Here is a 26,673-nt window from a genome sequence, read left to right on the forward strand (position 1 = left end):
TATGATATATCTTATCTATCATTTATTGACTTCATTTCTTGTTTTTTTTCTTCCCTTTTGTTGTTGTATTATTTTTTTTTATCTTTATTTTTTTTTTGTTTTTCATTTCTTTTTTTCCTGTATTGTTTTGATGTATTTTTATTATCATTTTTCCAGAATATTTTTGCAGTTTCGAATAGTATCATCTATAAGGACGATATTTTATTTTCCTCCAACAAATGGTTTTTCATACGATCCTAACAAGTAGCTTTCCTAGGATTACCCTACACCAGGCATCTGTCTATTCATTTCTAACAGGAACACGCTTGTTGATGACACTCTTGCAGCTCACACACTCCGAGATTCTGTCAGCACATCTCTCACAACAAACAAGATGGCCACAAGGAACGAACGCGATGACAACCTTATTAGCTTGACATATTTTACACATCTCTCTGTCCCTCAGTTCCCGATTTTCCTTCTTCATATGCTCCATTCCTGTTCCAATATAAAAACCAATTTGAGAACTATATCAAAATTTCAAAAATCCAAAATTAAGTTTGAAAATTATAAAGAAGAAAAGGATCTTGATATCCAAATTTAATAAAATGATAACAAATTGTTATATTATTTTCAGAAATAAAGAATCCTTTAATCAATACGTTTTTCGAGATAAGATATCATACAGTATGCATCTTTCCTAAAAGACATTTACACCTACCGTAAAACTGGTTATTTTCGCGGTGATGATGTTTTCGCTGTTTCGCGGTACATTAAAGTGATCGCAAAAATTTAACCCGTAAAATAATAATGACACAAATATGTATTACATGTCCTTTTACACCCAGATTGTGAAAGTTTGATTGGTTAAAATTTAATGTGTATTAAATGAAAAGTGTGAAAATTTCGACCCTTGTTAACAACCAGATTAACGGTATTCTAGTCAGAAGACCTAATGATTAATTCATTATATTTACCCTGGAGCGTTATGCTTTTTACCGCCCCTACTCTAACGACGCTGTTTGGATCGTGTCCTCCAAAGGCTTTCGTCTGCGATCTGCCTGTCTTTTTAATTTCATCTGTGGACAAAGATGTTTCAATATTACTATCGAAGATAAACTGTTCACAGCGTAGCAGATACAGCGTGTTATAATTATTTAAGATACAGTAAATGTATACAAACATATTAATTATAGAATTATAGAAAAAAAACTAATTCTTATCGATTTCTCGAATTCTATGCCGTTTTTGAAATAACCCAGCGTCTCTCCCTCACCCTCACCCTCTCTCTCTCTCTCGTAAACTATAAGTAGAACTAAACATGATAGATTGGTTGTTTAATCTCGTCATATTTCACATTGTTATGTTTTATCATGTGACTATTGTTATTTCATAATTGTGTATATCTATGTAGGGAATGGCCACTTATAAGTTTGACATTCTAATATGACAATGAGATATATTTAAATTTAGAACTAAGCATACTTTATACTCAGTAAAGTACCTGCAAAACAACTCTGTTCATCAACTGTGTTTACACCTTTTGCATCTTGGTCATTATCAAAATTCACATAGCGAGGAAAATCCTGACCCTGAAAAATATGAATGAATATATAAGTATGTGTCATAAAAGGGTGACAGTTTACCATTTAAATAATAGAATGTATACATTATTCAATATTCTCCATCTAAATTCAAAATTGACTCCCCGCCATTTTTAGAAGAGTTGTGATTCTAAATATAAAGAGAAAATATTTTTAAATGAAAAAGGAATCCGAAAATGTAGTAAAGTTTGAAGATATCTAGAATTATGTGTATATATATATATGTATATACATATACTGTTTGATTTAAATGTTTGGTTTAAAAATATTTTAAGAAATCGCATCATTTTTGCTAAAATTTGTGAATATTTTAATGTTCAATGCATTCATTGATAACACCAGTTGTTTTCTCTTTCTGTCTTTTTGAACTAGCCCTAGAGAAAATATTTGTGTAAGCCTGATATCAAAGGGAATTTTTTGTCTTTATCATAATCGAAATGAGAAAGTTATGTCTTGGTCGGGATGGGGTCGGACAACGACGACGATGATAGTGTTGGTGGTAATGATGATGATGATGATGATGATGATGATGATGATGATGATGATGATGATAATGATGATGATGGCGAAGGAGATGTTAAAAAATGAATTGAATGGATACATGTATTGTCACTGTCATGTTTTGAAATAATGTAAACATCTAAAAAAGAAAGACAACAAAACACAATTCTATATCAGTGAAAGGAAGTCAACTACATGAACAAAACATACCGTGTAATCTTGGAATTTGTGTTCACTTTTTGTCCTTTCCGTGCTGTTTGGATGCTTGTGAGAAGCCTCTGCCAAACCTTTGCCAAGATTTTCTGTCCTACTTTCTTCAATATTTTCACCGTTATTTGTGGCATCAGATTCTACTGATATATTTGATCTCGGATATAGTGATAAAGGCATGATGGAAAAAGTCAAATAAAAGTAAATTTAATAAAAAAAACAAATAAAAAAAATTGGATTATGATATTCTGGTGAACTGTGATGTTTGTATATGTTATTTCCTAAGTGAATATATATATAAATTTGCAGCACACAGACATTGTTCCATTAGTAATCTTTGGAGGAAGTTGCCACATTTGTAACCCTCTATCCATTTCAGGACAGCTCTCAAATTTCTGCAATTTGAAGATCATTAAAAGTTGTAATAATTTCTCATATTGTAACAGATAATTTAGAATATACATATGTATTTGGTTAACTTTTTAAAATATTACAATTTCTAAAATAAACTCTATTTTAGGGTTAATGCAGCTCATTATTTGCTTCTTGATATCTTTTTATCGTTCTTGATTTTTTTTCTCAATTGCTATTGATGTTTCCCTTTAGGTCCTTATCATAGCTAAAAAGCCCCAGAAACAATCTTAGTTGAGTGGGTATGTTGGTGGGTTATAATTGGTATGTTGGTGGGAGGGAGGGAGGTAGTTACATTTGCATGTGCGAAACCAAAATGATTTCTTCGTGTCATTATACCTGACGAGCAGTTATTCATTGTTAGTTTGGAATTGTCGATTACACACATGTAACCAAGCCCAAATATTTAATCGTTTAGAAGTGGTAGAGATAAGATTATAAATAAATAGACATCTAGTACATAATGTAGTATCATATGCCATGTCGGCATATTTGTGAGTTTCCTGTTGCATGGACAAGGGGGTAGGTCATTGAATAACATCGCATTAAAAAAGCAAATAAACAAAATCACATGACCAGAATGTGAATTATGGCAGTCGTATCACGTGTAGTTAAAAATAGTCTAAATGTATATATACATGTATAATGGAAATATGATTATATTTCTTTCAAATGAGACAACAAAATGTAAATACATGAAATATACTTTCTCAAAATGTTAAATTGAAAAGATCATATGCGTTAATATATAATGTCATGAATAGAAACGTTTACTAAAACGAAAATACCGATCTTAAAGTTATTTTCTCACATCGTTTGGAAACATCTTCATTCTCCTGAAATATTGTGTATTTCAAGGTGACATCGGAGTCTAGTTAATATCGCTGTTCAGAGTTTAGAAATTCTGTACTTACCGCTACAACGGAAAAATAACAAGAAAGTCCTTCCAGCTCTGACAGGATTAGTCCAAGTTGTGAAAAAGTAGTTCAGACACAGTTATACTTCCGGTTTTACGACAAATGCAATTAAGTTCATCAGGATCAGGTCATTTTAGATCAGTTGATACGATATTTTCTAAAACACACATGCACATACACTTTCACATAGAATTGTTGTACAATATGTATTCTAGTGGAAGATTATTACTTTGACACAGTTTTTCTGTGCGGAAGGACACGGTGTGTGATGAGGCTTGGTTTTTCCATGGTATATATAGACATTTATATTCGTCACATTCTGTTTATATTTATGAAAAGGAGGCCGATATTCTGACATATGTGGACTGTTATGGTTATGGTTGAAAATGCAACATAAACTCTTTCGTCATTCGTGGAATGTCCAAGTGTTTCAGACAGCCGCATGATGTTCATAAAATATACTTTTAACAAAACGGGTAGCTTTTGCTGCGTTCAGTGGTGTATTTAGAAGAAGTTGTTGTGATTGTGTATTTACTCTAATAACTTCTCAAAATGCTGAGGTAAATGGAGAAAGAAACCTCATCCAGTCAGTGCAGTTGTCAAAATGCTCACTCCTATCACAACAGACAATACTTTCTGGTGGATTAGAAGGGTTAAGCCCAAATTAAATCTATACACTTCATATATTTGTTGGTATATCATTTCTTCCACTAACAGAGCTGTCATATTCCCATTTTGAGAAATATACTTCATTAAGTATAACACAGAATGGCCTATATTTTTGGTCTTTTGTGCAATCGATCCAGCCACACAATTGCGAATAAGATTTTTAGGGTTACAAAAGTACACAATATTTACTTCTTTCAGTCTTGTGTTTGATAGAGGCTTTTTAATGTTACAAAATTCATAAACATGATCATGAAAAACACAATAAAATGCATTGTGGATGTATATCTGTATTCTATTCGGGACTGTGTAGCGTGCTTTGTAAGAATTCATCATATTACGTTGTTTCAAAATTATTAGATGTATGAAAATTACGAAATGTATAGAGGTGTGGGGCTTGTACACCTCTTCATATAGATTTTGATTTTCTTTCTATCAAATTTCCCTCTGTCGCCTTCTACTCATCAAAAAATAGGCCCATAGCATCACTGACGAAGCTAAGAACGGAAATAAAGCTATATTATACAGTTTAAAGTCATTCCTTGGCTCCACTGTATCTAACCACTGGCATGTCTTTGGGAAATAATTGTTTGCTGACTTACCGTTGTTTTTTTTATGCGAGCCTGAATGTATTGAAGAGCCTAACAAAACAGACACAGAACCTAAGTCCTTCATTTCACTTTTGCACTTTCAGATGATGTCGTCTTGTCCTTAGATAACAAGAAATTTGCTAGACCACGTCCATCGTATACACGACAGATTCTTCGAAATCCTTCTACATCGGCTGCTTATCTCGATCTTTTCCTTCAACGAAACCAACATGGACAGCTTTCTACCAAGCGGTGTGATAAACAGGGTGATTTCAATTTCTCGATTATGCATTTTCCATTTGTGGATAACAATATTCCTGCATTCCCAGCCCAAAGTGTTTACATGTCGCATTTACTTCGATGTTCAAGGGCCTAATTCCAATATCATGATTACCGTGCAAGAGATTGACAACTGAGAGACAAACTAATATTGCAGGTTTTTGAGAGATGCAGGCTGACGAAAAATGTGGGGAAATATTACGGTCATAAATAGTGATCTCATTGAGAAAGGTTCTATTTATTTATGTTATAAGGAGCAGGACGTGTTTGATTCTCGTTAGTTTGCCGATTGGTTCTTTTACAGTATACTTTGTTTTTCTTTGAGAACGTGACATTATCAATTTGGATTGACCAAGACTTACATGACTGGTATCCGTCGGTGAAACAGAAGACGTGTAGTCTTCCTGAACGCCTGGTCTTATTGTCCTTGTATTTTTTCATGGTTCTCCGTGTAAATCTCTCTTTTGTACATATTTGCCCCAGCTTTATATGATTTTGTTCTTTTCTCGTTTTAGAACAGACATTAAGAAGAAAATATCAACATGTCATCAGAATCATATTCCAAACTCATATACCATAAAACTAGAGTAAAATATCAACAAAAGAAAGACGGAAAATTCTGAAAAAAGTTCAAGGAGAATAAGGCCAGATGAATTTAATTCTTGTTTTTAAAGGTAAATCATAAGCATTAATTTGGAATACTGATAATGTCATGAAATAGCTTTAAAAGATTCGGTTTTGTTAATGGGATATATGTTTAGATCATCGTTAATAACTAAAGGAGATTTAGATTAACTTTTGTAACATAAAATTCATAACACGGCATTATTTTTCAGTGTGTATGGGATAATCTACAGGAGACTGCAGTTACGATAGATAATGGTCTTAGATCTAACCACCAGGACCCAGCTGTTCAAAGGTTAGTAATATTTAAACAGTTGTTAGTAAAACACTGCTGTCATTGAAAAAACAGGAGCTCTGAAGGCAAAAGTAACATTCAAAAGAAATTAATCTGAATCTGAATTCGGAAATGGTAAAGAATGATCCCAATTCTGTTTAATTCATTATTGAACATTAGCAGTTACCACTGGTTATCACAGTTATCTCTTTGAACAATATCTTTTCAATCCAGATTATTTCATTATTTATTAAACCAAAGGCATGCTCATGCTCAAACCTGTGCTCATGTGAGAACGTAAATAAAATTTTTATTCATATTTCTTTCTGACCATGTGCTTTGTAATGTTTTTTTTTATTTAGGACGATTTAACGCGAACGCGCATCTGTATTTTAGATGACGACAGGCAAGAGGCTGCCAACAAGAGAAAACTCAGTACAGAATATGTCGAATCAAGTCCATAGAGACCTTTCGGAATTTTTAAATCACATTTCCTGGATTGTCACCCAAAATATTATAAATAACATCAAGTTCACTTTAAGCTGGATTGTGGGCAAAATTCTCAATATATTAACATATACTGAACAAAATAAGTTAAGGATCATAAACTTGAAACAGTGCAGTTTTACATACAAATAATAATATGATTATATTTTAAATTTTAATGACAGAACATTCATTTTAGTCTTTAATTACACAAAACAAATTCATTTGTGGTAATTGCTACCAAGAGCAGATAACCCTGAGTAACAGCACCCTTGAAATCAAAGTGTAAGAGGAAGTAGAGCAAGTTAATCATGTAGACAAGAAAAACTCATTAAACTGCAATTGGCAGTTTAATAGGCAGTATGACCTCCGTTGACATCAATAACTGCCCTGCAACGTCTGCACATGCTCCTTATTAGTCGTCGGTGGCTGATCTGTGGGATGCGCTGCCATTCCTCTTGCAGAGCAATCATAAGCTGTTGGCGGTTCTGTGGCGGATTAGGTCGAGCTGAAACCCGGCGTTGCAAGGTGTCCCAAGCATGCTCGATAGGGTTCAGATCAGGAGAACGACTTGGCCAGTCCATGCGAACGATTGCTTCACGTTGAAGATAGTCGTTGACCACACGAGCACGGTGAGGACGAGCATTATCATCCATCAGAATAAAATCATGGCCAACAACTCCTGCAATGGGCCTTACTATAGGGTGTAGAATCTCGTCCCTGTATCGAACAGCTGTTAAAGATCCATTGTCTATGATGTAGAGGTCTGTATGGAAGTCAACACTGATCCCTGCCCAAACCATCACTGACCCACCACCAAAGCGATCATGCTGGACAACACAGCAGTCTGCATAGCGCTCTCCTAGGGTTCTCCATACCCTCCTCCTACCGTCATGGAAGTCAACACAAAACCTAGACTCATCTGTGAACATAACATTTCTCCAATGACGTAATTGCCAATTCAAATGATGAATGGCCCATTGATGTCTGGATTGTCGATGACCTCTGGATAAAATTGGTCGGACTGCTGGTCTTCTAGCTCGTAAATTAGAGGCATGGAGTCTGTTTCTGATTGTCTGGGATGAAATCCTTAGATTTGTAGCACGCTGAAACTGAAGATTCAAGACAGGAGCACTCAAAAACCGCTGACGTCGTGCCGTGATGCAAATGAATCTGTCCTGTCGGGCTGTCGTACAGCGTGGTCGTCCAGATCTGGGGCGTTGACGGACGTTATTTGTCTGTTGATAGCGATTCCATAGCCTACTAATCACGCTCTGAGAAACATGAAGCTGTGCCGCCACATTTCGTTGAGTTTGACCAGCTTGAAGGAGCCCTATAGCTCGCGCGGCTTCCATATCATTTAAATGTCTTCGCATGATTAGTTTTTCAAGTTTTCGTTACAAATTGATTAAATGTTTCCAAATTCAACTTTTTTTAGCTTAGAAGTAACAGAATCAAAACCTGCAAGATTCCTCTGTAGTAATAGACCAGTCAGTTTTTCACACCACCATAGTTAACTAGAGCGGAACGGCAAGACCTTCAGATGCACGTGCTTTCACCTTTGACATGACTTTAGGTACATATTGGAGAAACTACGAGTGCAATTACCGGCAATACATGATTTGAATTTTTAAAGATATTATGGTCACAATTTATGATCCTTAACTTATTTTGTCCAGTATATGTGAATTCCAACTTGGAGGTCCTCTTTCTGCGATTTAAGGACTTTAAAAAAAGAAAAATAACAAATCAAATATTACAGCTTGATTACTTGGGAGATAATTACAAACATTAAAGCACAGTGACCCCCTCCTTTTTAATTATAAAAAAAACATCCTCAAGAAGTCTTGAAAATGTTAGGACATTATTTTTGTTCTTAATATCAGGGAAACCTACAGTAACACAATAACACAAGTGAAAATACCGTAACATATCAAATATCACAAAATGCTTTTCATTTATCAGTCTCAGATTAACAAAATAAATTCGGTATTTTTCACATAGTTATCTCCCCTAGACTGCTAGGTATACGGATATAAGGCGTTCCTCCAACAGCTATTATATTGTTATTTACTTTTGTTGTGGTGACCAACAACTCCCTAGTTTAACATTAGTTCCCATCCTATCCGCGATATTATCACATGCGCAAATAGACATATCCGTTCATATATATTCAGACACACTCTGTATCATTTCGTTTATTTAGTTGTAAGACCGAGACATTTGGCTTTAGAGTGCATTGTTTCTCCGCCATTCTGTTGCAGGAAAGCTCTACAAAGGATTCCTGAAAACTGGTATAACATCGTTACTACAACATACTGTTCGTTATCCAGCTTTACATGTCCAAGATGAAAATTTAAAGAACTTTTGACATCATAATGTAAGTACGATACAAAATTATCGCCTTATGAACACATCTTCATAGTCCGATACGAAACTATCATTTGATAGTCATGATACGATTCGAAAATAACGTCTTATAACCACACATCAATATATCATTGTTCCTCCTGCCATATCGTTATTCTAAATGCTCACCCATAGTCACGTAACAGTTTAGAATAGCCTTGATTGGTTGACAATTACTGATGTTATCAACCGTTGTCCGAAAACACCAACAAAAGAAATGCTCTCAAGTCACCACCAGACGACACATTCTAAATCCTTGTTTATGATTCTCCATACGTGCAATGCGCTTCTCCATGTTTTGTTGAGGTCTATAGTCTCCTCTGTTATACATCGTCTACCACGTTTACGACCCGGTCGATGTGTCGTTTACAGATTGCACATGTACCTCTATTGTTTTTGAAACAGCCACTACAGCTGATTAGATGGCCACATGGAATATATGCTTTACAACTTTCATTTTCCTTGCAGATTTTACAAGTGAGTCTTTCCTTCAGATTTTGATTCTCCAAACGCAATTCCTTCATATCTGTAAAATAAAAAAAATGTGTTCTTGAAACTCTTTGCCCTTGGTTGCAACAAAATTCTAATAAGGGACATTAAAATTGTACTGTGTAAGTCATAACCAAAATGCATGAAAAAAATGAGACAATATGCCACAAGACAAAAGGTTAACAAAATTCATGACAATTGTTTTTCTCTAACAATTGTCAAATTAAAATGCCGTTCCTACCATGGTTATAAAATCTACCAAGTTTAAGAGAAATTGGTTAAAACTTAGACAAGACATGATTATCTTGCTGAGAGAAAAACAAATTAATCAAAAAAGGGCAGTAACTCTATAAAATTCAGTTGAATAACATTATTGTAAAGTGAATCAACTTCAGGTCAAGTTGATTAAGATTACGAAGTTTGAAAAGTTGAAATATCAGGGAGGAGATCTTCGAACTACTACTCAGGTGAATACACTTTCATATAATGGTTAATGAGTATGCTAAGTTTAAAAGAGATCGTTTGAAAACTGTGGGCGGATATTTCCGAGAAAAAGAAAAGATTACGGCGGACAGAAAATTCCATTCCATATTGTGCCTGGTCATTTTTATGAGGTGATGCAAATGAAAACAAACAGAATGTGTCGAAATAGGAAATAAACATGTGTGGTATGACATTTTGACGCGATTAATATTCAAAATAGTTTTTCTTATAATAAAAAACATAATATCATTTAAAACAAAAATATTATAGATTAAAAAAAAATGCTTCTCCATATTATTACAGAATATGTTTATTTTATATAATTTCACCTTGTTCTTTTGAGACAGTCCCAGTCTTCACAATATTTCTGGATTCATCTTGATCATGGATACCACCACGTAACCTTTGTATCTCACGCTCCACATACTCGGGAGTCAATCTTAAATTGGGTCTTTCTGAAATCATACGTACAATAGGTTTTAAGCCAGAAGACATATGACATCTGAAGGGAAAAGTCTTTTTCAAGATGCATTACAAATGTGACAGATGTTTTTATGCAATGCATGAAATTCAATTGTTCATGGCAAATGGAAACGAATAAAATTCAATTGCTCCTCGCTTAAGAAACCAAATGCTAAACACGAACTCATTTGGTATTTAAGTTGATTGGTTGATGGAGTGACTGTATGGTGGTCTACCTGACAAAATCCCGTCCATGACTCTTTGAATAAGAGTGATATCGTGTCCTCTTCTCTGTAATTCTATAATTACAACCTGATTATTTCCAAACAATCCACTTCCGCCTTCTGAATTTTCCTGACTGTGTATGTCGACGAGTTGCTTAAAGTAATATAACATATTATAATAAAATAAATCTTATAATGTTTACAATCTACTAACGAATAAATGATAATATTCAGTTTATAAAAATGTGGCCAAAATTGTAACTTTGCAAGGAATTAATTATCTTTAAAGTCATAACCCACCGATGATACCCCTTTCATGCTCTAATTTGGTATTAGTTTTAAAGAAATATGACGAATTATGGGGAAAGTACACCTTGTCCTTTTCATCATTTCTTAATTCCTACATTAGCTATCTTTTTCATCTTTCCTCACGCTTTACCGCTAAATATCACTTGAAATGCACAGTATACTTTTATCCGTATGGGTGTCCTTTTCACTATCTGAAATTGCTAAATTGTCATTTCACCAAATATCATGCAATTAAAAGATCAATTTTGATTATTATCAAAATACTGACCTCTTCATCATAGTATCCCGAGACACTTTGTATCACAGCCAACTGTCCACAACCGACTGTTCCAATTTCTTCTCCTCTGTCCACTCCCGTCTCTAAAACTTCGTCCAAGCGCTCATCCTCATATGCACCTTCCTCCGTCTGATAGTCTACTTCTCTAAAGTGTACTGTTGTGCCTTGGACATTCTCTGTTCGTAACCGACGTGGTTGAACTGGCAAAGGCATTACGTTGCTTTGTGGTACAGGACTTCGGAATTAAAACACAAGGAAATCGTACGATCTTGTGAGTTTAACGCCAGTGGTAAAGCCCTGAGTTTGTATGACACAATTACTCTATTATATGATTAAACCAGCAGGTGAATTCATCAAAAACATTTTGCTGCATTCTGATTACATTTTGCTATACCCTTCTTAATGCAATCCAAGTTTTCTGTTTTAGCTCTTGTTTTGTCATTGAAACTAGTGTTAATCACTTGGGATATGGAAACATAAATATTCAATCATCAATAATTTATACAATTTCCAATTCAAATGTTGCATAAAGTCATCATTCAGGGCATGAAATATTTTGTTTATTTCCATGTAAATCACGTTCTGGAAAGTGATGTTAGATATTTGATCTTTTTCTTCTTCTTTTTCTTCCTCTAATACTTGATAGATATCACAGGCCAATCCTCTTTTTCTGATAATCTCCCGTTGATTTTCCTAACAACGCCAAGCACGATTTTCTTCCGGATTACTTCAACAACTTAAAAAAGCAACAAATGTAAAATAAAGCATGGAAAAATGAGGATTATAAGGTCAGGTTACACGATACAAAGCTTTTAAACAACTAAGGTAAACACATTGATATCAATGTGTATAAAAATAGATTAAATTTTCTAAATATGGTAAAGGTGATTTCCATTTGGACTATAATAAGTGTAGGCTTTATGAATCCCACAGTAAAGGTTTTTAAACAGGTCGGTGTATATATATACTTGTGAAGTTTACAATTTAGAGAACCATACGGTGAATGAACGTACTACTAATACATGTGTTAAGAAGGTATCAGATTGTTGCTACTAATAACTCCCACATCTGCAAAACAACTAGAAATACATTATCTGTAAACACAGCACACATTAAGAGGAAAGTTTTTGTGAGTATACCATATCAAAGCACCAGGGCGTGGAAGTATTTGGTTATGAACTTCCTGTATCTCTCTTCTCCTTGCGACAAGATGTTTCTAGAACAGTAAGAAGAAAGGGAGATCCCCTTCGATAATGACATCATTTTAAGGGCTCTTCTACCGGATTTTAAAAGCAGAATAGATCAGTTTTCATGTCAATTTATGACTCGCAATAATTATGAATGAAATATCAGTTATAAGTTAATATAACAATTTTAACCATTTAGAAGTATAATACTTTAATTATTTTGGTTCGTTTGTAGAATACTAAAAATCTGAAAAAAGGGGGTGGGGTGGAGGTGGGGTGTCAATACAAGCGAAAGATACAAAGCTTTTAAAAAAGATTATAGATCAACATATTCACTTACCTGTCCGTTTATATACATGTAGCTCATTTACAAATAAGTATACTTAAATCCGACATATTTAGCAAGATAGTCTTAATCACCAAAACAATCTTGAAAACATCTTCTACTTGTTGCGTTTGAAATTATACGAAAGAAATAAAACTGTTATGACATATAAAGATTTAATGTAATATTGCATAATTTGATAAGTGTAAGTTACAGGTTAAGCACCTCGATACCAGTTTCTGTTATGGCGGTAAAAGAAGATTGCCTTTTCCCTCGACGTCTTTAATCTTTTCTCATATCAATTATTTGAAAATCTTAATTAATTAACCCCCTCCTCCCCCTGTGCAATTTGATTTATGTCCAAAATTCACTCAACGTGCATACAATAACATTACACGATCCATGATATGCAGCCATACACATGTACCTGTATATCGTGTTCCTCATACAAATCTTTCCATACAATGATAAGTCTTAAGTGGCTATAACTTGATCGTGTTATTTTTCACAACACTTTGTTTCTAAATTTAGTAAAGGGACTTCCCTTCTTTGGCAAATTATTTTCATATATAAGCGATCTTTTCATTGGTTGATGTAAAGCTACGAAGAAAAATGAGTATCACGCCCTTATCTGTTTGTATAATAAACATTTAACGAATTTAGTTGTTTTTAAACGATTTTTAAAATTTTAAATCAATCAAAATATGTTTTAAACGCGCTATCACATTTCAACTAAATTGATAACAAAATGATATTCACTGTTAAAATTCATTAATCCGACTTTTTTTAGTAAAATTATTTCTTTTTGTATAACAATGAAATATTCATATCAGCGTTAATACAACCAAGTCAATTTCAGGAAAATTGTAAAGTTCAATTCCGTATATAACATTAATTAATTTGAATTTAAATACAGGCATTGAACGCCATTGATTATTGTTTCCAACTTGTCAACAAGACTTCACGGGAAAATCATCCAGAATTTAAACAAATCAAATTAAGAAAAATCCTTTTAGCAAAACTTATAATGATGTCAGTGAGAATGACATTATTTTTCTTATATATAAATGCTTTATAAATAGGCTCTCGTGACATATCATGACGTTAAAAGTGTTAAGGGTATGTGTATAAATAGCAGTGATCTGTTGTGTGTGTGTGTGTGTGTTGCTAATTTTTATAAAATGTTGGACTCGTAAAATAATTTCAGAGTTTGTTTCAGGGGACAGTTGATAATTTCCATTAAGGAGCAGATCTAAGTCACAGTGAACTTGTAAATTCATATCATTTAAAAGTTGGAAAAGGACATTTCTGTGAATATTATAACGCTGGCATTCAAAGAAAAAGTGATAGGCATTTTCACACATATTTCCACATACACAACTATGGGTATCCACAAGGTTCATCCGAAATAAGTCGTAATTAAGGGAACTGCAATTATGTCTAAACTTAGTGTGAATTATGTTTAGTTTACGGTTACCAATACCAAAGTAAGAAGGAGACAAAGGAAGATCGTTAGGTATTAAAGACTTTTTGAATAAGTTAAGCGAGGCTGATGACCTGATAGAGCTGTCAAGTGTATTTATTTACATACTTGTTACTTGGTTCAATATAATACATACCTTTTTATATAACAATACAACAAATCCTTCTTAACGACATAACTTGTATAGTATAACAAGTGTTTGCTCCGTGCCTAATATCATGTAATATAGCATCATAAATGTATTTATAGATCCGATTCTTTTTTATTATGGCGCCAGTAAGAAACTTGACTCAATATATATTCCCCGTTTTCTATAGACGATAAGGGCGTTACCTTATCAGAATAATAAGGCTTTACTCGAAGTGTTTTCTTTACATGACGTCACAGTTTTCTGAATCTGAAACTGCTACGGCTTGGATAAAAATACTTATCTATCAATATACATGTTATTATTATATTTGAAAAAAATACACTTTTTTTGACGTTTTTGTAATTGTTGAGCATCTTTGTCGGCCATTTATATATAGCATCAATTGATTAACAAACAGATCAGTGTACACACACAATTCCACGCACAGATGACTTACCTTATGTTTCTGATAAACGATCGGATCACCGGAACTTTGGAAAGGGGATGAAAGGGGGAGTGGAGAGAGGGTTGGTAGGGATGTTTTTAATATATTACTTAGCTGCTTACATACAGGAAAACATGAAAATAACCGGAGATGTTTCACAGAATTACCTGATGTACATGCAGTAGCTGTGGGATTTCCAGCAATGTGTATTCAATATGTAATAGTTCTGGGTATTTTGAAGTGATTCCTTCCTGCATCAGAAAAAGAAATCCACATGTAACCAAATGGTATATAAGGGCTGTCATGACGAGCTCTATATTTTGCCATGTTAAAGTGCGGTTCACTCGCTGATAAAATCAAGAATGTGGGATGTGTTTATGATTCATACTAAGTCTCTACGATATTGAACAAAAATTAGGTACATCATCCCGAACAATATGATATTCTTTCAGAAAAAAAAACATCACTTGATGTTATTACAAAAGCGAGTATGACAATTGTTCATGTGAGAACACCCAAGGATGAATCAAGTATGAGTCATGGAGTCTCGCAATTTCTTCACTCATTCGACAATAACCTCTCTGTGTGGCAGGATCTTAGGTAAGTCTATCAGTGGTTAGTCTAATTAATGTAACTAAGTCAAGTTAATACAAACTATATATTTCAACTGACTCAATTTAAAAAATAAGGGAAACCAGGGATGTTTTATACGTCTCTGGGGAAACTCTGTTGTCTCTTTATCGAGGAATATTCTATTTATAGACACACGTTCAATGGTAGTAGATCTAGACTTGCTCAAGTCCTAATTTATCTACATCTACCTTTCTATACTTTTTTTTATTGACGAATGTACAGGTAAATTTATATATACTAAAAATATATGTTAAGTATACGGATAATTAATTTTAATTTTAATTTAAAATACTATAAGAAAATAAATTTATACCTGAAAAGATGTGTATCACATTTTTGATCATATTTGTATGAATAAAGATAAATAACTTCGATATGGCACCGGCTATCAAACAACAAAGTAACACACAACTAGTACGTAATTGTAAAACGAGCCGCAACTTACCAACTTATTATTGGATTTCCAAGTGTCGTACAATACTATGATGTTGGCAATATATAACTTTTTGGAATTGAAGTGTAGGAAAGTATCTATGACTTCATACCTCTCTCAAGCGCTATTACATCGTACATACATCCATCCAGGACGAGAAATAATAGTTCACTACACACACTGATCAGTTAACACATATGCCTACATGTGCATACATCGCTATTACCAGGAACTTTAAAACTCGTTTCCTGTTAATAACCCGGAAACAATAACACAGTCAAATAGTTAAATTTGTCACGAACAGCTAGTACGTAATTCTAATAGATATGAACCTCACTTTCCTGCGTGAAATTGCAATTCCCACTACTTTTAAAAACATAATTTTAGGTTTAAAAATACAAGACTTATTAATAAATTTCTATCATTTTGAGATTCAATAATCAGTTGTCGTGTAGAGTTTTAACACGCGAATAATTCTTTGCAACTGAAGTTAATAACATAGAAGTTACGAGTTTTGGGCAACTTAGTTGTAGTGAGACAGCCTGGTCTCAAACGGAAAGAAAGGGAAATTCAATATTGAATTTCGGGATCAGTGCACCTCCCCATTTTGTTTTTGTGATTTAAGTCCAAGCATAACCATATTGTATGATACTTAATGGTAAACTCTCATGGTTTGTAAGAAAAAAATGAAAGACATACATAAGTCATGTTTATTTTTTTCACTAGAATTTTATAAAACGTTATATGACTGTCTAAATAGACCATTACTTTGGTTCCTAGTAATATAGTCTCTGTATAACGACCACCTGTGTATAAAGGCCACTTATTTTCCCTGCTCCCTTGAGTGGGCTTTATAGAAAAAATAATAACAAAGAAAAACAGCTTCCTTCATCATTGTATAAATTGTATGCTTTAGTCATCATTTCTTTATTCATTGTTTTAAACAAGAAATTGTTTCATATCAAAATAAAGATTGCGGCGATAATTATATCTTCGACGCAAAGTGTCGTGAACCAAAGGTCCTTGGTAAATGAGGCATAATCTATCCTTGGTAGCTAGAGTTTTCCTTAAAGTGTTTTTTTTTATTTTATATAAACAGAACTAGAGAGGAATGATATTCAAATCATGGCAATAATTTATTGAGGATAAAATTAACTTGTAGTCATTTACAAAAGTTATAAATTGTTTGAAATTTGAGAGAATGAAAATACTTTATTTATATATCATCGAACATTTAGGTCTGTATACAAAAAGAAAAAAAAGTTCTTAATCTCTGTTTAATCAGAGATGCATTGCAAAAAACGATTGCTCACTCTTTTGAAAATTTCCTGTGAAAACTATCTTGGTTCGCTTTATTTTATCGGTACGTTTTGACATGATGATGGTCTCTAGGTAGCAGTATACAGTTTCTCGGTGTGGCCATGGTGATATTTTTGTTCAGTAGATTACCCCATTATAAAGGTTTTAAAATTAAAATTAGAACAAAAGTCCTTGCTAAAATTGGTCTTGTCATATTAAGGTGGACAATGTGGGATTTCATTTTTTCAGTTTAATATTTTAGATTTGTGTTGGAGATTACTATTTGGGCAATCTCTAATCTTTGTCTACGCACCAAAAACCAGCTTTACAGGAAGTAAAATTTTCCTAGTGTTTACACGTGGTCATGTTATGAAGGATTTCCGAGTTGGAATTTGCTGAAATGTTGGTAGTTTGTTCCCATGACAGTGTTGTTGATTTTAAGATAGGTGTTCAGAAATAAATTTCTTCTATAAAGTTGCAGTGTTATCTTGGATTAGAAGTATTTAATTGGTAACCATGACAATAAAATGTCAGAAATCAGAGGAATTTTTTTTTACACAATTTTTATCTTTCTACAATTAATGAAATTGTTATGTAGTTTATATATATATACAATTATACACCGGACGAGGTCAGTTAGCTAATGATTATTCGCTGTCGCTGTAATTTTTTCTAATGTCACAGAAATATGTCTTCGTTTTAACTTTCCTCGTTGTTAACAGAACTTACTGAAGTAACCATATCATAGTTTTATTTTTTTCCAACTCATGACAGCCACACATAATACAGTTAAAACAATTAGATTTATCTAAAAATTAAATCAATATTTGATTGTTTTGTGAAATGTCTTTCTTTCAATCATGTTCATACATGTACTTAGATAAGCGCATACGTGTTATCATTGTTGTCATTGACAAATATAAACACCTGTTCATTGGCTATCTTTATATCCTCTTATTACAAGAGATTTTGCCAATCAGTCAATACACAGGTATGTTACATTTCAATGTATACATAAATATTTTCCCAAGTCCCAAGTCGAAGTCAACCAAATATTATATTAGTGAAACATCAAAATTAGAATTATGCACTCATCTCTCTCACCATTTCATGGAGATTCACTGCCATATTTATCATCAAGTCATCCAACTCGTACTCCTTCAATTGTACATAAGATCGATCTCCCAATGAAAAGTTACGATGACTTTTATCGTCTAAATTTGAAAACAAGATATTGGAAGGAACCTCTGCTGCATTCACCACACCATCCATCATTATATCCCAAGTCTATAACAATTCCGGACACTCTAGTAGAAAGTGTAATACAATGTCATCACTAGACTTTCAACACAATTTACAAAATACAGTATCACGCTGGTATGCTCGATTGTTAAAAGGGTAATCATTGAAGGAGTGGTCATTAAGAGGAAAACTCGTAATATCTTATGTCATGTAATTTAGAGATAGTTCTATAAACGGAAACTTAAAAGAAGCAATATCTGTAGTAATTCTGTATTAGCTTAGTATCAGTTTATGTATATTTTAACACAAAAAGATAAAAGATTTTGGTGACACAGCATAAAATGAGGTAAATAAACCGAAAGTGTTAAATTTGTATGACGATTCACAAGAGAGCAATAAAAACAAAATAAACAGGTCAATTGATATATTCGACCAAGAATTTAATCTATTGTTACCACAAATAACCCGGACAGCAACATAAACAGACCAACATGTTAACATAAACATGATCCTAACCACAATTCAATAAAACTAGGGCAATATATAAAGATTTACACGGAAACATCTGAAAATGTAGTATAATGACATTTTAAAAACAAAAATGTTTTTAAAAATCCTGAACCAAGCCATGAAATCTAAGCGACTGTAAAATCATATAATTCTCGGGAGACTTATTTTCGTGGTGACAGTATTATAAAACGATTGGTAGTGGTATTCCTCGGTAAATCAAATGTACGTTATACAAAAAACACAAAAATAACAGATTTGATAGCTGCTTTGTCAATCGATGCAAGTCTTCATTATATTAATTCAAGGTGTTTGTTAAGTAACTTCAATACACTCTTACGCAATACGACGATGGATTACATAAAAGACAGCACCCAAAGTAAAAAAATGGCTAGACGCAATCCCAAAATACTGTTGTGTCATTCTGAATCAAATGAAATGTTCTGTTAATACACAAGTTTATTTTCAAATACTGGTATTGCACAAGACATCATCATTATCATAATAAAAAATTGTTATTGACGACTAAAAGCTCTGTTGTTTTCGTGTTTGTATAAACCCGTGTTACGTCATAAGATGCACCCTGACCTCTATCGTCATTGGTTAGTTAAGCTATTATAAATAGTTGGCGAAGGATTCTCCGTCACAATCGGGATATCCCTCCATGTTGGCCATGGTATGTAAACACGTAACATAAAAGTTATACAAAACAATAATTTTGCACTTTTGATAAAATATTGAAGCTATTTTAGAATAATTTCTTTAATAAATAATAAAGTAAGGTTAGATTCCTGATAATATGTGCTGACGCTGCAGTACCTGGTTTTGATGACAAAGCATAACTAAGAAAAATCATTTAAAAACGTGGTTTTGAAATATTTCGATTGTTTAAAATACAAACTACAAACATAATAAATATAGATGTATTCGGTAAAGACTTCTCCTGTATATGAATATTGATATCACTGAGGTTAAAACCTGGAACGCCGCATAAAAACAATATTGCTGCTCATTGGTTAGATATATATAGCATCGAAACTTACAGATTGCGCTAGAATCTTACGGAATAACCCCGCGAGTATGTTTAAAATGCATACAAAAATCATATTTGTATCTAATTCGAAAGGAATTGGACGCGTGGTATACATTTACATATCCTCCATATATTAATGTATGCGTGTTCTTGTGAAATACGGCTTTGTCTTTCAAGTACATTATGCAATATGTTTAAATCTAGTAATGACCTACCACTATTTTGATGATGAAATGTCTCTTGCTAAAAGATGAATCCTGGTCATTTGTTGACGTAGGGTAAGATTCAAATAAATGAAAATAACACTGAGAGACACGGCTATTTTAAAACTCATTATTTGTAGACGATGTGTTTTGAAATGGCAAGTAAATAAAATATATATGGTCTACTAATTCTAAAACAAAGCAAACCTGTATCTGATATTTTGATATCGCAGATAATGGTTATTGAACGCTAATTTAAAACTGGTTTTCACCAAGTTTGGCTTTCGCGAGTTAATCCCCCATGCCCTCTCCTCCGTCAGTCATTTCATGAACAGCTTACATGATACGAGATAATTATATAATTTGTGTAGAAGAAGCCTTGTGGCGCTAAAGGAATCTCATTTAGTTAAAATTTCCTCTTGGTCTGTTGTTATGTTGTAAATCAACAAAAATAACCAACATGATTTTATGGTGTTTTCCCCTCTTTTTCAGAGATAAAGATGACGTACACGCAGTACACCAAATGTATCAACAACGATTCAGATATTGCATTACTGAACAATGATAATCCACAACAGATCCGAAATACCCGACGAATTTGCTTATATTCGGAAGACCGGAATGCTGAAAGGAGGTTTGATGACAAATTCTATCAGCAGAATATACGGAATTCAGGAGCATGTTGTCATGAACGACTACAAGGGAAACAGTATTGTCTTGAAGAAGAGAGAATCCAAGAACAAGAAACTGACACAGAAATGGAAAGAACGATAAGTATAGTATATCAACAGCGTGTGCCTGTTTCTGGTGCGTCTTCTGTTGTTTCAATAGGTCATACCCAATGTATGGTAGAGGATGTGCGTTTTAATAAAATTCCAGATAAAAAACACAAGCAAGCACTCGAAGAAGTCAAAATTAAAAGTGCAACAGATCTTTCAAAAATACCTGTGTTCATATCACCACCAAAAGCTGACAGAAACATCAGTAAAAGAATCAAAGATATCAGCAAAAACGTACAGGAAATGAAAACGGAATTACGGCGTGTTTGTGAAAAGGCAAAAATCCCACTGAGGGATAGACCTGAAAAGAGAATGTTGTCATTTAAGCGTAAAAGGAAATCTGTTTACGTAATTAAGTTGGCAGATAAGGATCAAAGCTTCTGGCTGGAACCAACTTCGAAGACAAACGTTGGACACAAAAAAGACAAAGATCTCGTCGAAAATCTGAAATTTTCTTTAAAAAAGGCAAAGCAGTGGACGATTATTCACAAAGGTGACCATTTCAAAGAAAGGAAGAGAAGAAAAAGGACCAGGGAAAGGAAAGTGAAGTCCGCCATTATTAAAGCAGTAAAAAAGAACTGGAGGAATACAAAGATAACTGAAAAAAGGCTGGATCAAGATGGAAAGAAAATGTCTGTAAAAAACTCAAAGCTCAAAGATATCATTCAGAAATGGCATGTACAACCTGATACACTCTCTATTCACGTGTATCCTGTGTCAAGGAGTCTTGACCAGTACTTTCAAAGTGTGGGGAACGGAAATACAAATACATCCGAAACACATATGGAAATTGAATGGCTTCGATTAAATTCTTTTGCAAATTTATCCCAGAGAATAGCGATAAGTCCGATACTTCTGGCAAAAGCCGGGTTTTATTACACTGGGCAGGCAGACCAAGTCCAGTGCTTTTCTTGTGGATTAACATACCAAAATTGGCGTCTTGGCTATGATCCGTACCGACTCCATCGAAGTATGTCTCCAACTTGCAATTATGTGACTGGAAACGATGACACAAACGTCCCTATACAACGAGAAGAAGAAGCAACCCCTATTAGACAAATATTTCAAAATTCATATGGAGCAGAACCACAAAATGAAAGACTTGATACCTTGCCTGAAAATCCGTCTTTGCATGAACAGGAAGCAAGATTAAACGGACAAAACACAGGACATGAAACACCTTTAGTCCAAAGAAACTTAGCTCAATCATCTGGAAATATGTTTATTAACAACGGTCAAGTTCTGCCAATTCTCAGATCACCAAATGATACTAACACCCAAAGGCGTTCAGAAAGGCAGTCTTCTATTCAGGAATCGTCTCCTTATCAGAGACAAGAGCTCGTGCAAGAAACAACTGCATCAGATAATGCACCAAACAACCAGAATAGCACGACGTTAACAACTACTAATGGCGGTGGAAATAGACCAAATGACCAAACCACACAAGTACATGAAAGATCAAATAGATCAAATCAGCTGTTAACAAACGGCATGATGAACGGGAGTGGCAGATCAGGGAACACACAAACACAGGGAACGCAACAAAGATCGGACACAAATGTCAGCACTGCTACCATGAGAAAATTGGCCCCCCTAGGTGTCAACTTCGACAAACCAAAGTACCCAGCATACGCAGTGTTGCCGGTGAGAATGAGTTCATACAACGGTTGGACAGCCTCTCAGACACCAAAACTTATGGCCGAGGCGGGTTTTGTATTTGCTGGATACTCTGATTATACCCGATGCTTTTTCTGTGGAGGCGGTCTACGTAACTGGGAGATGGGGGATGATCCCTGGGTTGAACATGCTAGATGGTTCCCAAAATGTGCTTACCTACGTCAAAACAAAGGAGTAGAATTCATTCAGCTGGTACAGGAGCAATTGGACAGAGAGGTATGTGTTGCCCTTCAGATGATAGACAACAGTTTCACCGAAAATCTTGTTTTATTGACATTGTTACCATGACATTTTCAATGTGATAATTTTGATACAATTCTTTTACCAGGAAGGGAACCAGCCAAACACAGTTCAGACAAACGACAATAAAGATCCGCAAAACCAGACAAAGGAAATAGAGGATATACGCTCATTACCAGCTTACCAGAGCTTAACTGAGAATGGCTACAATCCTGAAATGGTCAGTTGGGCAGTAAGAAACCTCCGTCAAAAAGGTAAGTTGTTAGGAGATAAACACTCCTTTGTTAAATCATTCTATATTGTATAACTTTAAATAAATAAACATTTTGCTCAAAGGTGATTTGGCACTAGATATAATTATGTATAACATTTCAAAACAAATATATTACATAGGAAAAAATCGACATGGAACACATGATGTATTGAACAATAAGATTATCCATCCTATTTACTTTTTTGAGGGAAGTATTGGTGTATTTATCTTGGTAGGAGACAGACCTATCAAATGCTATTTAATGCATTATTTTTCAAAATTCCAAATGGTCGGATATTTCAGATAATTTAAGGTGTCACTAAAGATTTAGTGCCTAAGTAGGCTTGTCATAGACTTTGAAAACGACATATTTAATGCAATACAATATTTCTGATCATGTGACCATTTCAGGTACACAAACCATTGATGCTATCGCCATAGTGGACGAGATCCAACGTCTGGAGGAAGCAGGCGAGCAACAAATAGATGACGTCACAAATGGTATGGATGATGACGTCAACGGCGAAACGTCTGGCGCCAATGTACAGGACCCTATTGATCAGCAAATGAAAGGTAAATTTCACAGTCGCTAGGTTGATCGATCATCTGGTAGAATGAATTGTATATTGCATACAAAAAAAATATTTCGCTCACGCATGAGACTGAAAATTATTTTTGCACTCATCGCGCTAAAATAAAAAAATGTATTTGCTATTAATTATTATTAGTTACAAGCTTAGAAGTATTTTTTCCTCAACACTGATGATGTATCAGCCAAAATATTAACTTCTTGAATTAGAATTTTGTTTGAATAAATATGATGACGCATGTCTTAGAAACCAACCAACTGTAGATTAAATTTTTCTGAAGTGTTTCATACAGCTTTTAGGAAAATAACCCAACAACAACCAATAATAACAGAATGTTTGGTAGATAAGTGACCTCTCACCTTTGTAACAGAAATCCAGGCTCTCATGGAAGAAAACAGAAAGTTGAAGAAAGAAAGGATGTGTAGAATATGTGAGGAGGAAGATGCTTCTATCGCGTTTCTGCCGTGTGCTCATCTTGTCTGTTGTCACGTCTGCTCCCAGGCTGTGCGAAGGTGTCCAGTTTGTGGACACATTATCCAGGGAACGGTCAAGACATGGTTGGGGTAAAGGTAAAAAATTGTGAACCGGAAAACTAGAGAAAGGTCAGATGTGAGAATGGTTAAAGATAAAAAACTGGGATCTAGAGAAAGGTCAGATGTGAGAATGGTTAAAGATAAAAAACTGGGATCTAGAGAAAGGTCAGATGTGACAATGGTTAAAGATAAAAAACTGGGATCTAGAGAAAGGTCAGATGTGAGAATGGTTAAAGATAAAAAAACTGGGATCTAGAGAAAGGTCAGATGTGAGAATGGTTAAAGATAAAAAACTGCGATCTAGAGAAAAGTCAGATGTGAGAATGGTTAAAGATAAAAAAACTGCCATCTAGAGAAAGGTCAGATGTGACAATGGTTAAAGATAAAAAACTGCGATCTAGAGAAAGGTCAGATGTGAGAATGGTTAAAGATAAAAAAAAAACTGGAATCTAGAGAAAGGTCAGATGTGAGAATGGTTAAAGATAAAAAACTGCGATCTAGAGAAAGGTCAGATGTGAGAATGGTTAAAGATAAAAAAAAGAAAGGTCAGATGTGAGAATGGTTAAAGATAACAAACTGCGATCTAGAGAAAGGTCAGATGTGACAATGGTTAAAGATAAAAAACTGGGATCTAGAGAAAGGTCAGATGTGACAATGGTTAAAGATAAAAAAAAACTGGGATCTAGAGAACGGTCAGATGTGACCATGGTTAAAGATAAAAAACTGCGATCTAGAGAAAGGTCAGATGTGACAATGGTTAAAGATAAAAAACTGCGATCTAGAGAAAGGTCAGATGTGACAATGGTTAAAGATAAAAAACTGGGATCTAGAGAAAGGTCAGATGTGAGAATGGTTAAAGATAAAAAAATGGGATCTAGAGAAAGGTCAGATGTGAGAATGGTAAAGGAATTGCAATGTTACAAATTAACACTAAGCGAAAGTAACATCCCTTTACACGATGCATATATTTTTACTTCCTTATAAATCAACCTGGACAATAGTCTTACTTGTACATAAGAAAATCAAATCTTAAGAAACATCATGACCTAATAAATGGTTTAAATTTATATTTATAATTACTGTGGTATCCATGTAAGATTGTTTTATACTAAGCTCTTTCTGTTTTACTATAGAAGTATGCCAGTTATAATGTGTAAACCACTTTGGAGCAGGTCTCTGGTATTAGGTTAATGCCTCCCACTATTGATCATAGGAGTATTATATATATTTATATATATTTATATATATATATCGGTTATTGTTGTTTTTGTTGATTTTGTTGTTTATATTTAACATATTGTTATTATGAAAATATTACCAAGCAATATTTCATATTATTACAAATGTGTATCCTAACCTGTTTTTAAATCAGGCTTAGATAACAAAAAGACATCACACACCCACATATAACAAAACAACGTTTCTTGTGGCTTTTTAAAAGTTGCTGTTAAAGTTGTAGTGATGAACCAAGCCATTGTAGTACAGATGAAGTCCACACTTGTGTAAAGTTTTGGTGTATTTTATTGTGATGTAGTTCTAGGGACTGAACCTCATGGTCCAGATTAATACTTATAATGGTTCACACAGAGGTATCATCCTATAGAGATTTAAGGAGAAAAACAAATTGAATATAATTGTAAAGGATATAAAAAGGATAATTGTGTGACTGTGTTCATGCTGAATTTAAGATATTAAATGATTTTAGTGTGCCAAATCATGTTTTCAATGTTTATATATTTATTTTTATTGCTTTTTTTTTTAACTTACCAGAGATTTTCACATACATTGTTATATATACATTAATTTTATATTAGTTGATTATATATAGATATATCATATTTTATGATATTTATAGATAGATATTTATTGTTGATATACATCAAGGTATGTTCTGTATCATAGGTATGTAAAGAATCAAAATAGTCATGTTAATGCAAATATATTTATCAAACACGTTTACTGTAATACATCTGTATACATGTATTTTGCAACCCAAAAGAAATGGCATTTTCACAACAAAGTAACACTATGACTGATCGTTTTTGTTATACCATTATACAAATGGTGTGAAAATTCCAGAAAATTAGTTTGTTTTTTTCTTCAAGTTCTAGTTTAGAACCAATGACAATAAAAAAATCAATGTTTTGTTTAACAGTTGTATTTTTTTGTTTTCTCTATTTTATAAGATTTTTCAGTGGTAATAAAAACGCCGTTATTTTGTATTCCTTGTTTTGCTTTTATTTGCTACGAGTCAAATTTGCAGACAATAAAATGATAATTGATTTAGTAACTGTTGCTATGAACTAAAATCATGGATAATAAGAGGATGAAAATTGTGTTAATTTTGTTTTTTTTTGTTTTGAACATATTTACAAACATGTTGATATGGTGTTCACACAGATATGATTTGTATTACAAAACATTTGACAATGTGTAACCATTTTCATCATATATATTGATAGCACACTTATCCTGCAATCAAATAAT

General features: G+C 33.7%; 1 protein-coding gene and 1 long non-coding RNA gene across 6 annotated transcripts; both read right to left on the reverse strand.

The window, feature by feature from the left end:
• Window positions 1–122: 122 nt before the first annotated feature.
• On the reverse strand, window positions 123–1,556 carry LOC132561031 (uncharacterized). The gene is made up of 3 exons (XR_009554681.1): window positions 1,484–1,556; window positions 957–1,058; window positions 123–477 (listed from the first exon to the last, which is right to left on the reverse strand). It is a non-coding gene; the product is annotated as an uncharacterized LOC132561031 (long non-coding RNA).
• Window positions 1,557–8,709: 7,153 nt separating this feature from the next.
• On the reverse strand, window positions 8,710–24,723 carry LOC132561020 (uncharacterized). Of its 5 annotated transcripts, none has more exons than XM_060225736.1 (8): window positions 24,013–24,723; window positions 21,821–23,615; window positions 14,932–15,015; window positions 12,334–12,410; window positions 11,186–11,930; window positions 10,621–10,762; window positions 10,252–10,377; window positions 8,710–9,476 (listed from the first exon to the last, which is right to left on the reverse strand). In XM_060225736.1, the coding sequence occupies exons 5-8, from the start codon at window positions 11,405–11,407 to the stop codon at window positions 9,274–9,276; spliced, it is 693 nt and encodes a 230-aa protein (XP_060081719.1). In that variant the 5' UTR covers window positions 11,408–11,930; window positions 12,334–12,410; window positions 14,932–15,015; window positions 21,821–23,615; window positions 24,013–24,723; the 3' UTR covers window positions 8,710–9,273. The 5 variants fall into 5 exon arrangements, with proteins under 5 accessions (XP_060081719.1, XP_060081721.1, XP_060081722.1 ...); XM_060225738.1 differs by having other exon boundaries at window positions 21,821–21,914; window positions 23,485–24,723; XM_060225739.1 differs by having other exon boundaries at window positions 23,485–24,723.
• Window positions 24,724–26,673: the final 1,950 nt, after the last annotated feature.

The sequence above is a fragment of the Ylistrum balloti genome, unplaced genomic scaffold (genome assembly GCF_031769215.1).
Source record: "Ylistrum balloti isolate Yb309-2 unplaced genomic scaffold, AGI_CSIRO_Ybal_v1 Utg371138, whole genome shotgun sequence".
NCBI lineage: Eukaryota > Metazoa > Mollusca > Bivalvia > Pectinida > Pectinidae > Ylistrum > Ylistrum balloti.